The sequence below is a fragment of the Taudactylus pleione genome, unplaced genomic scaffold, assembly GCF_031769625.1.
Source record: "Taudactylus pleione unplaced genomic scaffold, aTauple2 ptg000039l, whole genome shotgun sequence".
Taxonomy (NCBI): Eukaryota; Metazoa; Chordata; class Amphibia; order Anura; family Myobatrachidae; genus Taudactylus; species Taudactylus pleione.
In genome coordinates, this window is record NW_028284441.1 from 12897779 (window position 1) to 12917554 (window position 19776).

General features: G+C 41.8%; 1 protein-coding gene across 1 annotated transcript in view; it reads left to right on the forward strand.

Moving 5' to 3' along the window:
• Positions 1–19513, forward strand: part of DOCK11 (dedicator of cytokinesis 11) — a 362537-nt gene extending 343024 nt beyond the window's left edge. Inside the window, exon 54 of the mRNA XM_088453072.1 lies at positions 18764–19513. Within this exon, the coding sequence (XP_088309198.1) occupies positions 18764–18847 (84 nt within the window). The 3' untranslated portion in view covers positions 18848–19513. The remainder of the gene's footprint in view (positions 1–18763) is intronic.
• The last annotated feature ends 263 nt before the right edge of the window (positions 19514–19776 follow it).

Below are 19776 nucleotides of genomic sequence, written 5' to 3' on the forward strand. Positions count from 1 at the left end.
CCACTTCAGTGGCAAAACCAAAACGCTGCATCATCTCAGACAGGTGATCCCAGGTGACCAGATCAAAAGCCTTCTCAGCGTCCATAGAGATAATCATCATATCACTCGGGACCCCTGAGCAAGCAATATGTTGGACAGCAGCAATGACCTTACGGACATTGACCACTGAGTGTCTGCCGTGGATAAACCCTGTTTGGTCAAGAGAAATAATGGAGTCAACCGTTCAGCCAGAATTTTGGTTAACGTATTATAGTCTGTGTTCCATAATAATATCGGTCGATAGGACCCTGGGTCTTCCAAATCCCTGTCTGGTTTAGCTAATACCCTCACGGTTGCCGAATTAAAATACAAAGGTAAAGAGCGCTTGGTAATGATAGTGTTAAAAACATCTTTTATAGTATTCGCTATTTTTTCGCCCAGAATTTTATAAAATTCCTCCGTCAGGCCATCAGGACCAGGAGATTTGAGAGGCTTCAATGACTTAATGGTTTGTAAAACTTCTTCTGTTGTAATTGGGGCTATAAACGATGCTGATTGGGAATCTGAAATTTGTGGTGTAGATAGTTGTGCCCAAAAGGATGCCTTACTAGCATGATCCAATACATCTTGGGAATAAAGTTCAGAATAGAATTCCAGAAAGACTACCATTACTTCCTCTCCTTTATGAACCCGCACCCCTTCTTTGTTATTTATAGCAGGGACGAATGTGGCAGGCCTAGAGCCATGCACTAAACTGGATAGAAGTCGACCCGGTTTATTACCTAATTTGTAAAAGTGGAAGTTAGAGTTAGACACTTGTCTAGCAGCTTGCGTGTCTAAATACGCATCAAATTGGGACTTTCCATTTAAATAAATCGTTTTACACGCTGAGGTAGGAGTCAATTTATATTGTGCATAGGCCTCTGTGAGTGACGCCTGTAAATTTAAATAAAGAGCAGACTGCTCCTTCTTATATTTGCTAACAAAGGAGATGATTTTCCCTCGCATAACTGATTTAGCTACCTGCCATAGCAACAAGGGGTCTGACACATAATCCTGATTATTAGAAAGGTAATCTTGCCACTTGCTTCTAGTGCATTAGGAAAGGTCAATGAAGAGCCAAGATAAGTGGGTAACCGCCACCGACGGTGAGAGCTAACATCTATTACAGTATTGATGGAGCACCAAACGAGCATGGTCTGAGATACAGATCGGAGCAATACCTGCATCATGTATTTTAGCAAAAACAGGGGATACTGTAAGTAGATAATCTAATCTGGATAAGGTACAATGTGCTGCGGACAGACACGTATAGTCTCGTTCTGTTGGATGTAGAGCTCTCCAACAATCTAGCAAATGTAATTGATCACTAAATCTCTGAATCCCCAGGTATAGTAGAGAGGAGGGATGTTTAGGACAGGAGGATTTATCTAGGGAAGGGTGTGCTACTAGATTAAAATCTCCCCCAATCAATAATTGTTTGTCAGAAAAAGCATACAATTTTATCAATAAACACTGAAAACATTTCCGAGAATATACATTGGGTGCATAGATATTGCAAAAAAATAAATGTTTCTGTTAACCACTTGCCTGGCACGGTCGTATCAGATACGACCGCACCAGGCTGGGCTTTCCCTGACATGGTCGTAACTGATACGACCAGTCAGAAATGCCCACTAGGCGGCTGTGGGAAGCTAATCTTCCCGCAGCCGCCTACATCAGAGGGACCTTCTGGTCCCTCTGCAAGCGTGGCTGCCTCTCTAGCGTGTCCCGATCACTGCTGGCAACAGTGATCGGGCACCGTCGGCAGCCCCGCTCCCATAGAAGCAGCTTTACTGCTGCTGTGACCCGATCACTGTGGCCAGCAGTGATCGGGCAGCCATCTCCACCCCCTTCAATAAACAGCAGTAGCGGCGGCTCTGGTAGTCGCCGCTGCTGCTATCTATCCGGGCCGCCTGCGGGACACCCTCCCACCGCGGCTCCGGAACTACAGTGATCACTGTGTGTGTGAAGGAGCAGCGGCGGCGGCTCTGGTAGCCGCCGCCGCTGCTCCGTATCCGGGCCGCCAGCGGGAGACGCTCCTGCTGCGGGTCCGGCTGTAGGAGAAGCAGCAGCAGCGGCTCTGGTAGCCGCCGCCGCTGCTCTGTATCTGGGCCGCCAGCGGGAGACGCTCCCGCTGCGGCTCCGGCACTACAGTGATCACTGTGTAGGAGCAGCAGCAGCGGCTCTGGTAGCCGCGGCTGCTGCCATGTTCCCCCGGAGCTCCCGCCCACTCTCTTCCGGCCTCAGCTCCGCCTCCCCGTCCCCATGTGCCCAATCACCGCTGGCCACAGTGATCGGGCAATAAATAATTGAACAATTATAAAATATATATATATGTGTGTATATATATATATATACGTATGTATGTGTGTATATATATATATATATATATGTGTATATATATATATATACACACGTACGTACGTATGTATGTATATATATATATATATACGTATGTATATATATATATGTAAATATATGTATATGTGTATATATATATATTATATATATATATATATATATATACACTGTGTGTGTATATATAATTTTATATATATATATATAATGTTCGATCAATATATATATATATATCGATCGATGGATATCGCAGAGCCTCTGATTAGGGATGGCAACTGACCATCGATGGTTTGCAAACCATTGATGGTCTGACTGAAAACAAGTGGTTTGCCATTGCTGCTGTCCATCAATGCTGCACCATCGATGGCAACCCTCAATCGATGTTTAGGAAACTTCGGCAATTGTGGTGTACACAGATCTCCTCGACCAATCGCAAAACAATTGATGGCTTCTAACGATGGTTGAACCATCGATGGTACAGCCGTCAATGGCCATTTTGGAGCGTTTTTTGGAAAAAGAATTCGTCAGTTAAGTGGTTAATAGTGAAATCTCAGCAATGACAAATCTCCCCTCTGGCTCTGTATGTAAAATAATAGTTTGCGGTTTCAGGGCTGCCTTAATCAAAATCGCCACTCCCCTAGCCTTCGAATTATAAGAAGCAGCAGCTACCTAAGTGTAACCCATATAGGACAACTTAGCATGCTCTACACTAATCCCACTATCACGTGATCTGGTTGGCCGGGCACCATCCCGTGGACTGCACCAGAGACGCTCCCCGCAGCCCTTAGCCGCCCGAGAGACGGATCACTAACCCGACTGCCACGTAATCTAGCCGGCCGGGCACCTTCCCGACGCTCCCCACAGCCGCTAGTCGCCCGTTATACGGACTTACACTGCACGGCGCCCTGCCTCCTGTGCTGCACAGCTGCTTAGACTACAATTACACAGACTCCCTGGTCCTGCACTCACGGCAATACTGCCGCTTCAGACACCGTTTATGTGGCTCCTTGGATATGCTGACACTATATTAGCAGCTGCTCCTGACGGTTATCATTAAGAGGGGATCTCCTTTGTTCCTGCTCCATACAGGTATTTTCTGCACTCTCTCATCAGTCTGCTGACCACGTCTGTTCTGCAATGTCTTTGATACCAGGATAGACGTGGCCTGTGCACACTTACAGCAGAAGTGCTCTTTTTCTTCCTTCCCACCAGTTGCCACCCCATTCTCTCATCCTATGTCCTATGTTCACACAAGACGAGGAGACAGCAGAAATGTGGGGGGGGGACATTTTCTGGGTCCCTTTACTACCATCAGCTAGTGACATACCGTCTGGTTTACAATCTGTCATTTTTTGCAATATTCTGTCCTTTTTTTTAGGTGACATTATGATCAATTTACATCGCTTAATGCTATTTTTCTAACCTAGGATTAAGGGTTAATTACTTTCCGACCCTCAGGATCTGCATTAACTCTATTTGTGCTCTTCACTAAACAGCACTGTGTTTTTGGCTATACAGTATATCCATTCAAGGCAAATCACTAACCAGAGTCTTTTAATTATAGGGTGTTTTTTGGACATCTTTTTCACTTTCAGCTATTCACTGTATTTTTGTTATCCACAAATATAAACAATTTTGTATGCAATTACGGTGGGAACTATCCACAAGAACTGATACATATGTGTTGATATTAAGTAACAACTCTGTTAACACTAATGTTAGAATTTCTCAGTGTCCCCAGAACACAAATCATATTGATGTCTCTGGCTTCACCATTGAACCCTTGCTGAATACAATTTCTGTGTATAAATTTGTGTTATATTGATTAAGCTAACTCTGAGCATAATATAAGGAACCATGGTCTAGAAGAGAGAACTGGTTTAGTTTACAATTTATTACAGTGTTTTCTGTAACTCCTATTTTTCAGTCCCTTTAGAACTAGAATCCTTAGACCGGGACCTATTAACTCTATAAGAATAAATTTCCACCTTTATATATTTGGACCCTCTGGCTCTGCTGTAGAATATCATACAGAGTCTAGCTACCATTAGTGCAGCATTAGGAGGTAACCAATTCCTTTTGGAATTTAATATTATGCCCAAATTCCTGTGGGCTTACTGTTTTGGGCCTTTGCAATTTTCATAATATTCGCTCTGACCTATAGCAACTGATTAGTTACTATTCACACAATCAGTTTTGGTGCAATTAGCACACTCAGTTTCCACTCATTGTGAGTGTGATTCTAGCCAGCACCCACTTGCTAGAACTATTATATGTCTGTATGTTATATGTTGTGTATTGTATATTCCTCAGTATAAATATATAAGAATAAAGGCTAAGTTTTAATAATTTTCACTAATTCATAAAGATTTATCAATAGAGTGCCCCCAAGAGTCTTCTTTTCTCTACCTACAACGTTCTATTTTTCTGACACGGGAGCACCGCCAACTCCTGAAATTCTGTTCTCCCACAATTTGTGCATCATTACTATAATTCAAGTTGGCTACATGTAAATATTTTCACACCCTCCCATTTTTTGTAGAAACAACTACTAGAGACGGTGTTTGTTTTTTGTTTTTCTGTCCTTATCCTGTGCGGGCTCCAATCCCTTTTTTCTCATGTTCTACATCAGTAATGCTGGCCATACACGCTACAATTATCGGGGCGATACGCCTGATATCGGCGGATCGCCCAGATAATTGTGGCATGTGGGGGGGTGACCGAGGATTAAATATTGCTCGGTCGGGCATGCCGGATTGCCCAGCATGCCCGTCCAATGCAATATTTCCCAGTAAACTGTCGGCCGCATCGGGCAGTGTATGCCCAGCCGCGAACAAGAGACAGACATTTCCTGTGTTCCTTCTTATGGAAGGAACAGAGAAATGTCTGCCCCCCCGCCCCCCGGGGCGGAGCGCGGATGTCTGCTGAATAAACTGTGAGAGAAATCTCACAGTGTATGCCGGCGACATCTGCGGCTGGCAGCCGGCCAGATAAGATGTCTGTCGGTCTGACAGGCATTTTATCTGCCCGTGTATGCCCAGCATAAGATGGGTCTCTTGGAGGAGAGCCACATCTATGTGCATTTTTTTCATGTAGAGGAGAATTTTTTCCTCTTAATGGGTGAATTAATTCCACCTGTGTTCCTGATTCAGAGGCGCTCGCAAAAAGCGAGCGCTCACTCTGAATCAGGGCGGCCGCATGTTTTTTTTCGTTTGCTTCCTGGCCGCTCGCTAAGCTGTGGTTGACCACCCACAGCTTTAGCGAGCGGCAAGATGATGGTTGCAATGGTCATGACCATCGTGCTTGCGACGAGACCCTTGTGGTAGGGTCTCGTCCATTGCACGCCCCCAAATGGCAGGAACGCCTCCGTTTGGCCAGCCACACCCCCCCCCGGCCTGCCTACCAAATGGGGCAAGCTGTTGATCAACATCGACAGCCGCCCCTTTTGGATGCGAGCGCCGGAGCGAGTGATTTCTCACTCGCTCCGGGGCTGCGCGCGCACACTGCCCGGCCATCGACCCGCTTGTGAGCGGTCTGAAACAGGTCTGAGTTTATTTAACTATTTATTTTTCCAGTGGAGGTACGGGTGCCGGCCGCCTGCTGGCACTTGTAGTTCCACAAGTGCCAAAGGGCAGGCATGCTAGCACTTGTAGTTCCACTGTAAAATACAATAGTTTACTTTGATTTTACACTTTATTACCCCCGTACCCACAGCCCAGGAGTTCGGGGAAGAGCCCCGGGCTTCAGACCAAACCTGTGGTTTCGGGAGAGGGGGGTCCCCTTCTTGTGGGGGTCCCCACCTCCCCTGAGATCTCTGGCTTGGCCTGACTGGCTTGGGGTGAGAATGCTTTGGCCCTGGAGACCCGGTAATAGGGTCTCCTGGCAGTGGCATTACACCCCGGTCGGTTTGGGTCCGGTGCTGGTTTTAAATATAGGGGAGCCCCTGCACAATTTTTTCCCCTCTATATTTAAAGCCAGGACTGGTCCGCAGCCTGGTGCTGGTTCCTAAATTACGGTGGAATCCTACTCGTTTTATTCTCCGTAAGTTTTGGAACCAGGACTGGCTGACAAGTCTGGGACTGGTTATGGCTTTTGGGGGGGACCCTACGTCATTCTTTATAGAAAAAAAAAAACTTTACATTAGGTATACAGGCAGAAACATACACAAATCACACTGATCTGTGTATGTTTCTGGCAAACTCGCAGCTCAGGAGGTGGTTTATTTGAAACTTCAATTTATCAGTGAGTTTGCTACAATCTCACCCGAGATTTTAAACTCGAATCTTAGTAAATTCCCGAGTTGCATCTTTTTCATGAAAAGTACTTCCTAGTTTGGCCAATGGTGAATTTTTTTGAGTTTGCTATCTCACACGAGTTTTAAAAGTGAAAAGAGAGAACTTTTTTTCCAAACTCAATCCAGTTTGTCTTTAGTAAATTTGTGAGTTGAGAAACATGCCTAAACTTACGTGAGATTGCATTCTCACCCAAACTCGATTCTTAGTATATTTACCCCCTAGAATCTGATTGGTTGCTATGGGTAACATCTCTTCTAAAACTCACTTCTAAAAACTCTCACTTTAGTAAATTTACCCCTAAGGGTGATAGGAGACATAGAGGTGGCTTGCAGTCACATAAAAGGAGTCATAGTGCAGCGTGCTGCGAAAATAAGAGACGTCTCAGGAACTCCTAATTAGATGATGTTTAGACACATGCAATCAGTCTCTTGGCGATCCCTATAGACTGCAGAGGAGACACAGGAGGGTGAGTACCACTAAAGCACTGTGGACCTCATTCAGAGTTGGTCGTAAGCGGCCGCTCGGTCGTACGCATCCGATGTCTCCAAACCACGCATGCGCACGGTTAGTTGTGCGCATGTGCGTATGAGGCTTTGCGATCCAAAATTCTGTAGATCGTACGGCTTACGAGCAGGAATTGCCTTCCGAGAGTTGATTTACATGAAAGGCCGTTCTCGGGTGTTGACCGGGGTGGTGGTCTGAAAACGCAGGCGTGCCTCAGCGTTTTGAGGTCGTTTTAGGGGCGTACATAATTTACCTGCTACAACCGACATAGAAGGCCAGAAGTAGTAAAACGTCACTCTGCGACCAGGTTCGAGGCCTGGCTGATCGTACAGCTTGAGGTTGGGTACGTGCTCTCGCAAGCCCCAGAGTTAAATTGATACTATCGAATGTTATTGATGTTAGGATTGATGTTTCTATTTTGAGCCATGCAAGCAACTAATAATCGTTTGTTGAAGCTAATAACACTGCTAATTGGCATCTAATTGATTCAGCTGCGTTAGCATTAGCAAATAATAAGAATAAATAAATTTCATGGGGATGGCTTATTCTATGCGGTTTTTTGTTAATTTTAACATGCATTTAACAACAACACAACATTATTATTCCAAAATCCGGGTTTAAAATCTTTTTTATTTACAAACGCACTACCAGTAAAACATCAGCATGAACTAAATGACATTTGAACAATACAACGCAAGCGGCCGCAACCATCAGAAGAAAATTAACATACAGTGACTGACAGCGATTGACTCGATCGCTAGCTGCTATCACTCGCTAGCTAGAGGAGGTGCATTGTTCACGTATGCACGTCACTTTGGTTGCGTCCGACCGGCCATACGATTGCTTCCTTTTCAGTTTCTTGGTCGTTAGGCGTACGACCGAGCGGCCGCTTACGACCGACTCTGAATGAGGTCCTGTATCAGACATTCCAGAGAAGCAGCCGTCCCAGGAAGATTAAGCAGATGGAGACTAATTGTAATTGTAGTGTAAATGCTGGCTGCCTTTATATTACTAAGCAGGCAAGTCCAAGGGCAGGAACAGTGCAGCGAAACAGAAAGGTAGCAGTGAGAGTATACAGATAGATAATAGGGCACAGTACCTTCCTTGAGCCAATTACTGTAGCTGCAAGCACCACAAAAAAAGATCTAGCTGGCAGAGAATGTAAAATGGCAGCCTCCCGCGATTTGCGGCACTTTGCAGAGCCTTCTGGGGGTCCCCTGGTGTTATACCAGGGGCCTCCACCAGCAGCGAGTGGGCCGCAGCGGGAAGCACTCAGAGAACCGTGGGACAGACAGTAGGTCCGGCGCAGCCACGGCAGTGATGTCACTTGTCCCTCTGCCGGAGACACTCCCCGAGCCCCGAAAAGAAGGTAGGGAGCCGTGGGAACATTAATAATCACGGCAGGTTGGGCTGGGATAGCCGATAGGGCTGCACACGGCAACCAAAGAGCACAGGGAGCCGGAGCTGCTGAGAACACGTACGTGCAGCTTGCCAGCCAGGCCACGTCCCCAAACATTATGCATCTTGATTAAACAGGAACATGCTGGTTACCAGAAGTTTATTTGCTTCATATATTAGCACAGCATGGAATGATTGCTGAAATGCTAAGAGCAAAGGGAATCAAAGTGTAACTAAGAATGAGCGTTGCCATCTTTATACAATGGCCAGATTTGGCTGCATGGATTTCTGGCAGCTTTCAACGCTCATCTGCCAATATTTTATTCTTTTTGCTGGCTGGCACAGGAAATGAATAGGAAATATTAAACTTAAATCTCTGTAGTGTGAGTGAACATCTGTTCCCAAGGACCCAGGAGGATTAAATGCAAGCGCTCAGAAATGAAGCTTTTGGTAATCTTCCAGGTATATAGACAGAATTAAAACCAGCTTCCGTATCATAATGTTAAATGATATTAGCCTAATAACAAATGTGTTTGCTGCACAGGAAATAAATGCTTTGCAACATGGGCACAGGTGGGACCTAAATGTCTGTGATGTGTGCCTGGCATAAAGCAGGTGCATATACTACTTGCCAACCAGATCGCATCTACAGCTGTGGATATGCAAATACACTATCTTTTTGTGCAACTGACAGACCATGTTAATGTACAGTTCTGAACGTTTATCAGTCTCCAGGCTAATTCTCGCTGTTGCCTTCTCTCTCTCACTATATATATATATATATATATATATATCCATGGAGGTTTGGCACTCCAAACACGAAATTAGTCACCTCACCAGGTGCCCTCCTTCTATATTGTAGACAAACAGTAGGCTGATTGGTGGCACTCGCGGATTCAATAAAGAAGAACAATAGCCCAATATGCAGTTTCACCGTTTCGGTTATTAAGCCTTCATCAGGAATACAAAATTCAGTAAAAACTCTTACCTTTATGCATTTACACACCACTGTGTCTGTGCTCATCGGCCCCAGTGTCCTTCTGACGTCATCAACATGCACCATTCAGCGGAAGTGACGTAGCAATTAGGCAGCTGAATACACATTCTGCTCCCTAGATGCTAAAATTATTATACTCTGTCTATGCATGAACACTTTCTTCCCCTATACGCCTCCATGCTGCTGTATCTTCCCCAATCCCTACTGCTGTGTGGTCTCCCAACTGTGCTAGTCTGTATTTCCTCATCCGCACCAATCTGTCTTTCCCCATCCGTGCCGCCCTGTCTTCCTGCATCCGTGCCAATCTGTTTCCTTACATCTTTTGGGAAGAAATTGTACATGCATAGACAGAGTATGATAGTTTTAGAAATTAGGGGGCTGAATGTGTATTCTAAATGAGATAGATGTATGGAGTGAGAAGGATGTTGCAACCCAGTGGGATAGTTGTGGTGACCAAATGGGAAGATTATGGGCAATGAGTGGGATGTAGGTGCCACATAACTGATCAGACCTCAGTTGCATAGACTGCATGTGTGTATTCCAATGAGCACACAATCCTGTTAATTTGCAGCTCCACCTTTTTTTGTGAGTGACAGCAATCTCACTCTGTGAGAGTGCTGAATCTACAGTTAACCACAGGGTGTGATGGCATACCATATCTGTATCACACAAGGAACACGTCCATTAAGGCGTCATCCTTAATTATCAGAATTTCATTGCTTTTTTTTTTAAGTTTGAGTGGCAGAAATTCTGTAGGTTTTGTGAAAATTCAGATCATGTCTAAGAAGCCTTAATGGGACATGTGAAACCGTAAGGTTTTTAGTCTATGGAATATATATACACTACCATTCAAAAGTTTGGGGTTACCCAGACAATTTCATGTTTTACATGTAAACTGACTTTTATTTCTCAAATGAGTTGCAAAATTAAGAGAACATTTAGTCAAGACATTGGGAAGGTTAGAAATAATGATTTTTATTTGAAATAACCATTTTGTGCTTCAAACGTTGCTTTTGTCAAAGAATGCTCCTTTTGCAGCAATTACAGCATTGCAGACCTTTGGCATTCTAGCTGCTAATTTGTTGAGGTAATCTTAAGAAATTTCACCCCACGCTTCCTGAAGCACCTCCCACAAGCTGGATTGGCTTGATGGGCACTTCTTGCGTACCATACGGTCAAGCTGCTCCCACAACAGCTCAATGGGGTTGAGATCTGGTGACTGCGCTGGCCACTCCATTACAGACAGAATACCAGCTGCCTGCTTCTTCCCTAAATAGTTCTTGCATAATTTGGAGGTGTGCTTTGGGTCATTGTCCTGTTGGAGGAGGAAATTGTCTCCAATGAAGCACTGTCCTCAGGGTATGGTATGGCGTTGCAAAATGGAGTGATAGCTAAAATCCCTTTCACCTTGTACAAATCTCCCACTTTACCAGCACCAAAGCAGCCCCAGACAATCACATTACCTCCACCATGCTTGACAGATGGCGTCAGGCACTCTTCCAGCATCTTTTCACTTGTTCTGCATCTCACAAATGTTCTTCTGTGTGATCCAAACACCTCAAACTTCGATTCATCTGTCCATAACACTTTTTTCCAATCTTCCTCTGTCCAATGTGTGTGTTCTTTTGCCCATATTAATCTTTTCCTTTTATTGGCCAGTCTCAGATATGGCTTTTTCTTTGCCACGCTGTCTAGAAGGCCAGCATCCCGGAGTCGCCTCTTCACTGTAGACATTGACACTGGCATTTTACGGGTACCATTTAATGAAGCTGCCAGTTGAGGACTTGTGAGGCATCTATTTCTCAAACTAAAGACTCTAATGTACTTGTCTTCTTGCACAGTTGTGCGCCGGGGCCTCCCACTTCTCTTTCTACTCTGGTTAGAGGCTGTTTGTGCTGTTCTCTGAAGGGAGTAGTACACACCGTTGTAGGAAATGTTCAGTTTCTTGGCAATTTCTCCCATGGAATAGCCTTCATTTCTAAGAACAAGAATACACTGTCGAGTTTCACATGAAAGTTCTCTTTTTCTGGCCATTTGGAGAGTATAATCAAACCCACAAATGTAATGCTCCAGATACTCAACTAGCTCAAAGGAAGGACAGTTTTATAGCTTCTCTAAAGAGCAAACCCATTTTCAGCTGTGCTAACATTATTGCACAAGGGTTTTCTAATCATTCATTAGTCTTCTAACGCGCTTGGCAAACACAATGTGCCATTAGAACACTGGAGTGATGGTTGCTGGAAATGGGCCTCTATACACCTATGTATATATTCCTTTAAAAACCAGACATTTGCAGCTAGTATAGTCATTACCACATTAACAATGTATAGTGTATTTCTGATTAATTTAATGTTATCTTTTTTGAAAAAAAAATGCTTTTCTTTCAAAAATAAGAAAATTTCTATGACCCCAAACTTTTGAACGGTAGTGTATATATCAGAAAATAGTAGAAAAAGGTATCTGCGCACTGAGTAGAGATGATGACACCTGGGATTCGCGAGCTGCTGTGTATGATAGCTGACTATCAACATATATTCAAAACAAACAGATATACACTGCACTCAGCTTAAAAGATCTATGTCCAGAGTGGGATATCAATAATCAATCTTTACTTGGGTATAAAAAGACCTCTGAATATATGCATAAATATACACTTGACACATAAAAATACAAAATAGAAATAGAAACCGATGTATACAGTTAATAATCTACATCCACCATGTGTTATGCAATATATGTAATACAGGATCTAGTCCTGATTACTTAGTATAAAACAGGATGATGCTAATTGAAATGTGCTGATTATGGGGGTAGGGAGTTTAAATAGTATAAATCCCTAGAGTCAATAATGGCACCAGGAGCAGAGACTGCGGCGTCCCGCTAGTCTTAATTACTGTCATGTTATTGTTGATCCGGTCTATCTTCCCGGAGTAAGGAGTGCGGATTCTCACGGACTGAGTGTCTAACACCAATGGCAGGCAGCGGCCAGACGATCACCCGCTACTGCACCATGGTGGAGGCCTGTCTACGGTGGGGTGTGCGGTTGTGGGTAGCTAACCCAGATGCCGCATGCCCCCTCCGATTTGAGATAAACTTACCTCCTTGGATCCGTCAGCTTACCGTTCCTTCCCCTCGCGTCCTCCTGGAGTCTTCTTCTGGCAGCGACTTCCGGGTGCGGTCACGTGGTTGCGGCTGTGATGTAACTGTCCCGTAAATTATTTAAAGTAGCGGGTCTCCTGGAGCCAATGTACCAAATGTTATAATGTCCTCCAACGTGTTTCAGCTTTTGAAAAGCTTTCTTCTGGGAGTGGTGTATAATCGTGCATAGTCCTTTGCAGGTAGGTAAAAGGAAGCTCTCTTTGCTGATAGGTGCATAATTAATTGATTCAATGCGATTGGTTGTTCTGTTCCCATGTTGTTATAGGGAACTAAAACTGTCAGTCAATTCGTGTGCAAAAGTCTCCTTCAGACTGACATTAACTTTAGTTTTATCAGAGAAATACATATATAATTAGACATATGATACATGTGACCTGAATTAAAGGTAGTAGAAATAGATTTACAGTCGAATAAGCTAAAGTATGCTTAGATAAAAGTCTTGATGTTAAATTGAAATCAGCAATTAGTAATGGTAATTTAATTGTTGAGTCAGATGCACAGTATGTGAGTGAAACCACAGTGCTGTAATCAAGGAGGGCATTCTTATTGGACAGATGTATTGGATGTGTATGTTATCAAACGCATGTACAGGTTAAGTCTCCCATATCCAAAATGCTTGGGACCAGGGGTGTTTTGGATAACGGAATATTCCGTATTTTGGAATAATTGCATATTATAATGAAATATCTTGGGAATGTGACCCAAATATACACACAGAATGCATTTATGTGTTATATACACCTTATACACACAGCCTGCAGGTCATTTTACACAATATTTTCAATATTTTTGTGGCTCAAGCAAAGTTTGTGTACATACATGAAATTCATTTATGTTTCATATACACCTTATACACACAGCCTGAAGGTAATTTTATACAATATTTTTAATAATTTGTGCCTTAGACAAAGTTTGTGTACATTGAACCATCAAAAATCAAAGGTTTCATTATCTCAGTCATGCCAAAATTATTCCGTATTTCGGAATATTCCGTATTTCGGAATATTTGGATATGGGAGACTCAACCTGTATTTATTTCTTGCAGATAATAGCCTTTATTTCATTATCCAAATTATGTCCTCGCGGAGGTTTTCAATTCATACATCCATTTGAGTTATGTGTTTATATTATAATTAAAATCTACCCCCCTTCAATTCGGTGCCACTTCCTCTATACCTAAAAATCTCAGTGATATCGGGTCACTGTTGTGATGTATCCTGAAATGTTGGGAGAGGTTGTGCTCTTCTACTCCTCTTTTAATACCTCTAATGTGTTCGCTCACACGTGTTTTTGACGATCTGATAGTTCTGCCTATGTATTGTTTATGGCAATCACACTCTAGCATGTAGATCACCTCTTAGCTGTTACACGTTATCCTATATTTTACTTTGTATGTTTTCCCGGTGGTGCTGGATTTAAATATTGTGGTAGGTTTAGTACTTCTCATGTTGGCATTGGTGCAACCTAGACAGGTGCCACAATAGAAAAAAACTTTACTTTACTTATCAATAGTGGTTTGTTTCAGTGGTCTGGGGGGGGATATGGTTGTGAACTATCTTCTGCCTCAAATCTGGTGCTTTTCTATAAACTATTGCAGGTCTAGGTGGTATACAGTACATCCTGCTAGTGATTCATCTTCCAGTAGGATAGGTCATCTTTTCTTCAAAATGTGTTGAAATTCTTTTGCTTGTTCGGAGTACTGTGTTATAAATAAAAGTTCTTGTCTATCTCTACCTTTCTCTTTTTCTTTGTACCTCAAAAGGTCATCTGTAGCTCTACACTCTGCCTCTTTGAGTGCTTGTTCCACTACTATCCTCTCATATTTTTTCTCTATAAATTGTGTACTTAGATCTTGTCTTTGTATTCTAAAGTCTTCTATTTTTGAACAGTTCCTCCTCAATTTGAGAAACTGTCCTTTGGGAATCGTTTTAAGCCAGCTCTGGTGGTGCCAGCTGGTAGACAGGATATAGCTATTAATATCTACTATCTTCTTAAATGTATTTGTGTGTATTGTATTGGCCTCTACGAATATGTTCAGATCTAAAAATTCAACCTGTTTTTTACTGAAATTGGCGGTGAACTTTAAGTGATTTGTATTATTATTTATGGTTGAAATGAAATCTGTCAGGGTGCTTTCTTCTCCTCGCCAAATGAAAAATACATCGTCAATATACCTTTTCCAGAGTACGAGATTTGCCCCAAGCTCATGTTTACACCAGATGTTGTGGTCCTCCCACCAACTCATAAATAGGTTGGCAAATCTCTTACCCATTGCAGTGCCTGTGGTTAGGATGTAGAATAGGTTATTAAACCACACTTAGTTGTGTTTGAGAATAAAATTAATGCTGTCAAGGATGAATTGGCGCTGTGTTCTGTGATTAAATTATGTTTTGCCAAGTGGTATATGATACTGTTAATCCCTTGTTCGTGATCTATAACTGAATATAGAAATGTAATATCTGTGGTTACTAACCATAGTTGGTCATCCCACTGAACATCTTGTAGGATGTTGAGAATGAGTGTTGTATCTCTTAAATACGCAGTCTGCTTAGTGACATGAGATTGTAGTAAGGTGTCTAAATATTCTGACAGGTTCAAAGTAAGGGATCCTATGCCCGATATTATGGGTCTTCCTGGGGGTTTAAATGGATTCTTGTGCACTTTAGGCAAATAATAAAAGTGTGGAATGATTGGATGTTGATTCTCTATAAATTTGTGTTCCTGATTGGTTAATACACCTTCACAGATTTCTTTTTGCAAGTGAATGGCAAGTTTTTTAGTGTTGTTGGATCAGGTTTATGATCTTCTAGTAATCTGTGAGCTACTTCTATGTAGTCAGACTTGTTTAAGACTACAATACCTCCACCCTTGTCAACTGGTTTCATAATGATTGAATGGTTGTTTTTTAATTCCTGTAAAGTTGCCTTTTCTTTTTTTGTCAGATTATGAGTATGGTTATTGTACTTAATGTTCTCAATATCTTTTTCAACCATTTTTGTGAATGTTTCTATGTGTGGACCTGTTATATGACTGGGATAAAATGTGGAGTGGGGTTTCAGATTCGTCAGTGTGTTCTGATTTGTGGAGATATCTTTCCTTATCTCTACCGGTGTTATTGTGGAAAAATATTTTTTAAGTGTTAGTTTCCTCTTAAATCTGCGTAGATCTAAATATGTTTGAAACTTGCTCATGTTATTTGCTGGGGCAAATTTTAATCCTTTTTCCAATATTTTAAGGTGATCATCTGATAGAGGGGTGTCGCTAAGGTTGAATATATCTCGTCCTGATGGAATGGGAATATTTAATGTAGTATTTTTGCTTTTTTCTCCTCCCCTGCAGCCTCTTCTAGTACCTCTAGTTTCCTTTTTCCCATTTTTCTGGTTATATCGTGCATCTCTATAGATCTCTCTACTTGGGGGCATAGATGTTCCCCTAAAAAAAAACCTGGTTGGGAAACACATGTTTGGGGTGTTTCTTTGTGAGTCACTGTGATAGGTATGATATTGTGTTTGTTGGTAAGGGAAAGTCTACTGTATCTTTATCACTGTTGGTCCAACCTTTGTCTATTGATAACCTGGCTAAGTGTTCATACTGTATATCTTCTTCTATTTCATGTATTGAGAAGGATACTTCATACCCTGAATTATATGTGGAGAATTCAAATAAATGTTCTAGATCCAAGTCTCTTAATGTAGTTAGGGGTTTCTTATGATTGTGCAGCTTAGACATATACTGCTGGTACATTAGGTTGAATTTTTTATATATCGGTGTTACGCATTTGCTGGAATGTTTTGCAGCAGTATGTTGTTTTGTATTTTTTATTGTAGGGTTTGCGTTCTTATGTTTAATTGTCCTAGACGATGATTTCTTAATGTTGAATTTGTCCCTCAAAATTTTATTTTTCTTAATCTCAATTTATTTCTCTTCTCTTTTGAATACTTTACCTGCTGTCAGGTTTGATAGTGTAATGAATTCTTCATCACCTTTGTATGGTTCTAGAAGGTGATCTAGGGCTGTGATCTCAATGTCTAGGTCATGAAGTTCTTTTGAATGGTTCTCTATAAGTAATTGTATAAGCTTATGTAAGCACTCAGCAAGAGTGTCATTCCACTTGTTCATAAAATCTTTTTCCTCTTGATTGTGGGTGGGTAGTTTCTTGATACGTAGACCTTTAGGCATTAATTTGATGTATGCGTACCATTTTAAGGTATGTGTGTCCCACCATATTCTTGTTTCTTTGGTTATTAGTTTTTCTAATTTTAGAAATGTGTCAAAGAAAGTATCACTATTGTGTTTAGGAGGGGTGTTGGTAGTGAGTTCAGCAAATGCAGTATAGATCATTAACTGTATACATCGGTTTCTATTTTGTATTTTTATGTGTCAAGTTTATATTTATGCATATATTCAGAGGTCTTTTTATACCCAAGTAAAGATAAATTATTGATATCCCACTCTGGACATAGATCTTTTAAGCTGAACGCAGTGTATATCTGTTTGTTTTGGTAGTGTGTGTATATATATATATATATATATATATATATATAAATAATCTATCTCTCAGGAACCTCTTCTCATGGTTCATGACACATAAACCAGGATAATGTCACATATTTCCTAGTCCCTGTCGAAAAGGACAGGGCCACATGCATGAGTGAGCGCGAAGTCTAGATCTGTATGTCTAAAGGGTGGCTAAGAACTGGGTGAGCTGAATAGTGACCTGCAAAGTCATAAGCACTAAAAATGTTTAGAATTGATTAGGTATGAAGGTGTGCTTAGAACGGTAATGTTATTGTACTGTATTTTGTTTCTTCTTACCTGTTTTAAATTAAACACACAACAACAATATGAATGATACTGGTCTGGCTGTTGTACTGTTATCAATTGCTGCTTTGCATAGGCTTTGCATGTGCCTGCGGAACACTGTAAGGTTGTTAATAATTCTCGTGTGTGTTCAGCGTCTCTCATTCAAATTGAATGCAAATCAAAGGATGTTTTGTACATAGAACACCGCATGCTTTGTACTGACGAGTGTAGGCACAATAGCGATCATCTTTCAGTTCAAAAGGTAAAACAACATCACAAATTCATTTACTTATTTTGCACAATTTGCAGTGTTTTTGTTGTTGTTAACATGCTCGTTATACAACATATTTAACACTCTATCATAGGGGGCCTATTTAACAAGCATTCCAGCGGTACATGTACAGCCGTAATACTTATATCACCAGAAGGAAGGGGATGAAAAAATGCTTCATTCTTTTTTATACATATTCTAATAATTATTATTATTGTTTTTTTAATCACGCTAATTTTTTTATTAACTGGAACTGAAAGCTAGCCGGGTCAGATTTCCGGAGACTGGCCTGGTGAAATGGTAAGTTAGGCCTTACCGGTCCGAATCTTTATCGCCAAGGCAGCTGAACAAATTCCGGCTGCCTCGCTGAAATTGTAAGGATATTACTGCTGCAATAACACTGTATCGCTACAAAAATAAAATACTGTTCTTGCACATGTTCCTAAACAAGACACCATTGGTTTATTCCCTCTCAGCCTTGAATTTTAAAGTTCCACTATATCTCAAATAGTAGTTATATTATATAAGGGTTACTAATAACATTCCCATAATATACTGTACATTGACGGAATTTTGCTTGTCACTGTCCTTATATTGGCTAGTCATAGCTAGTATTCTGTTATTAGCCATAATAAAGAAAAAGAGGATGTCTACAGAAGATAGTTGGTATGCATTGGGAAAATATTTCCCCACTCTCACTGTATCTCAAATATTCAAGTTGTCATGCATATTGTGAATGCAGTTGGTCTATATAAAACAACGTGTATGGTTCTTTAGATTTACTGGCTCATAAGTAGTGTTACAATCTATAATCATGTTACTTTGTCTCTTTATATGCTATCCTTGGACAGCTTTGAAGGTAAATTCACCATGTGAGAAATATGAATGTTATTTGTCGTTAGATGAAAATATTGGCTAACAATTAAAAACATGATTTCCTCAATATCCTTGTTACAGATATATCAAGAAGACACCATGCACAATTCCTGGATGCAGAATTCATTGCATGTCTTCTGTGTCATCAGTGGAACTACGGCTTAATCATTCATTTTATGACAAGGAGAAAATGTCAAAGCTCTGCCTTCATCTGCCTCAGGAACAGTCCAGCACAGACTTATAAACTATTTTCAAGACTTTAGTGGAAAAAAGCCAACATTTAGCTCTGCAGAATGTAACCAGAACTTGTGCAGGGGACATAAGGGCTGATTCTGAGTAATGTGGGCCTGCAGCTGGAGTTCCCTGCTATTCTGATTCCTGTATAGGGATTCCTGCAGGCGGATCTGCAAGTGCTGATACTAGTAGTGATGACGGTTGCAGCTGTTGGATTGAAGTAAGTGGGCGACAGAGCTTTCCGCTTGCAGACGCACGATCCTCAAATTAACTGTACGGGATCTGGCATTGTCTGGGTAGTAAATCTGGCTTCCACGGCTGCCCGCACATACAGCCAGAATCAGCCCCACAGAGTGCGACTGCTGAAACAGTAAATTGTAAATGCATCTATGTTATAAATGTAATGTTTGAATGAACCCTTGTTGCACAGTACTGTATACACTTATTTAAACATGTACTGTAAAACGCAGTAAAACAATCACCAGTGTTCCTCAGTTTTTAAATGTGTTTAATAAGTGCACCTTTCACCTGCACACCACAGTGAAGCTGAACCAATATTAATGAAAATGCCACCTCTCAGTTTATGTATTGATGTCACTGGCCCCTAGTGAACTTGTATGCTGCACTCTCTGGGGGTCATTCAGACCCGGTCGCAAGCACCGATGTGCTCGCAACCGGGTCGATGGGTAGCCCTGCGCAAGCGCAGCGGCCACACTGCATGTGCGCAAGCCCTGGAGCGAGAGAGAAGCTCTCTCGTTCCGGAGCTCGCTACAAAAGGGGTAGCTGACTATGTTGATCGACAGCTCACCCCTTTTTGTAGGCGGGCCGGGGGGGGTGGTTTCCAAAACGGAGGCGTTCCT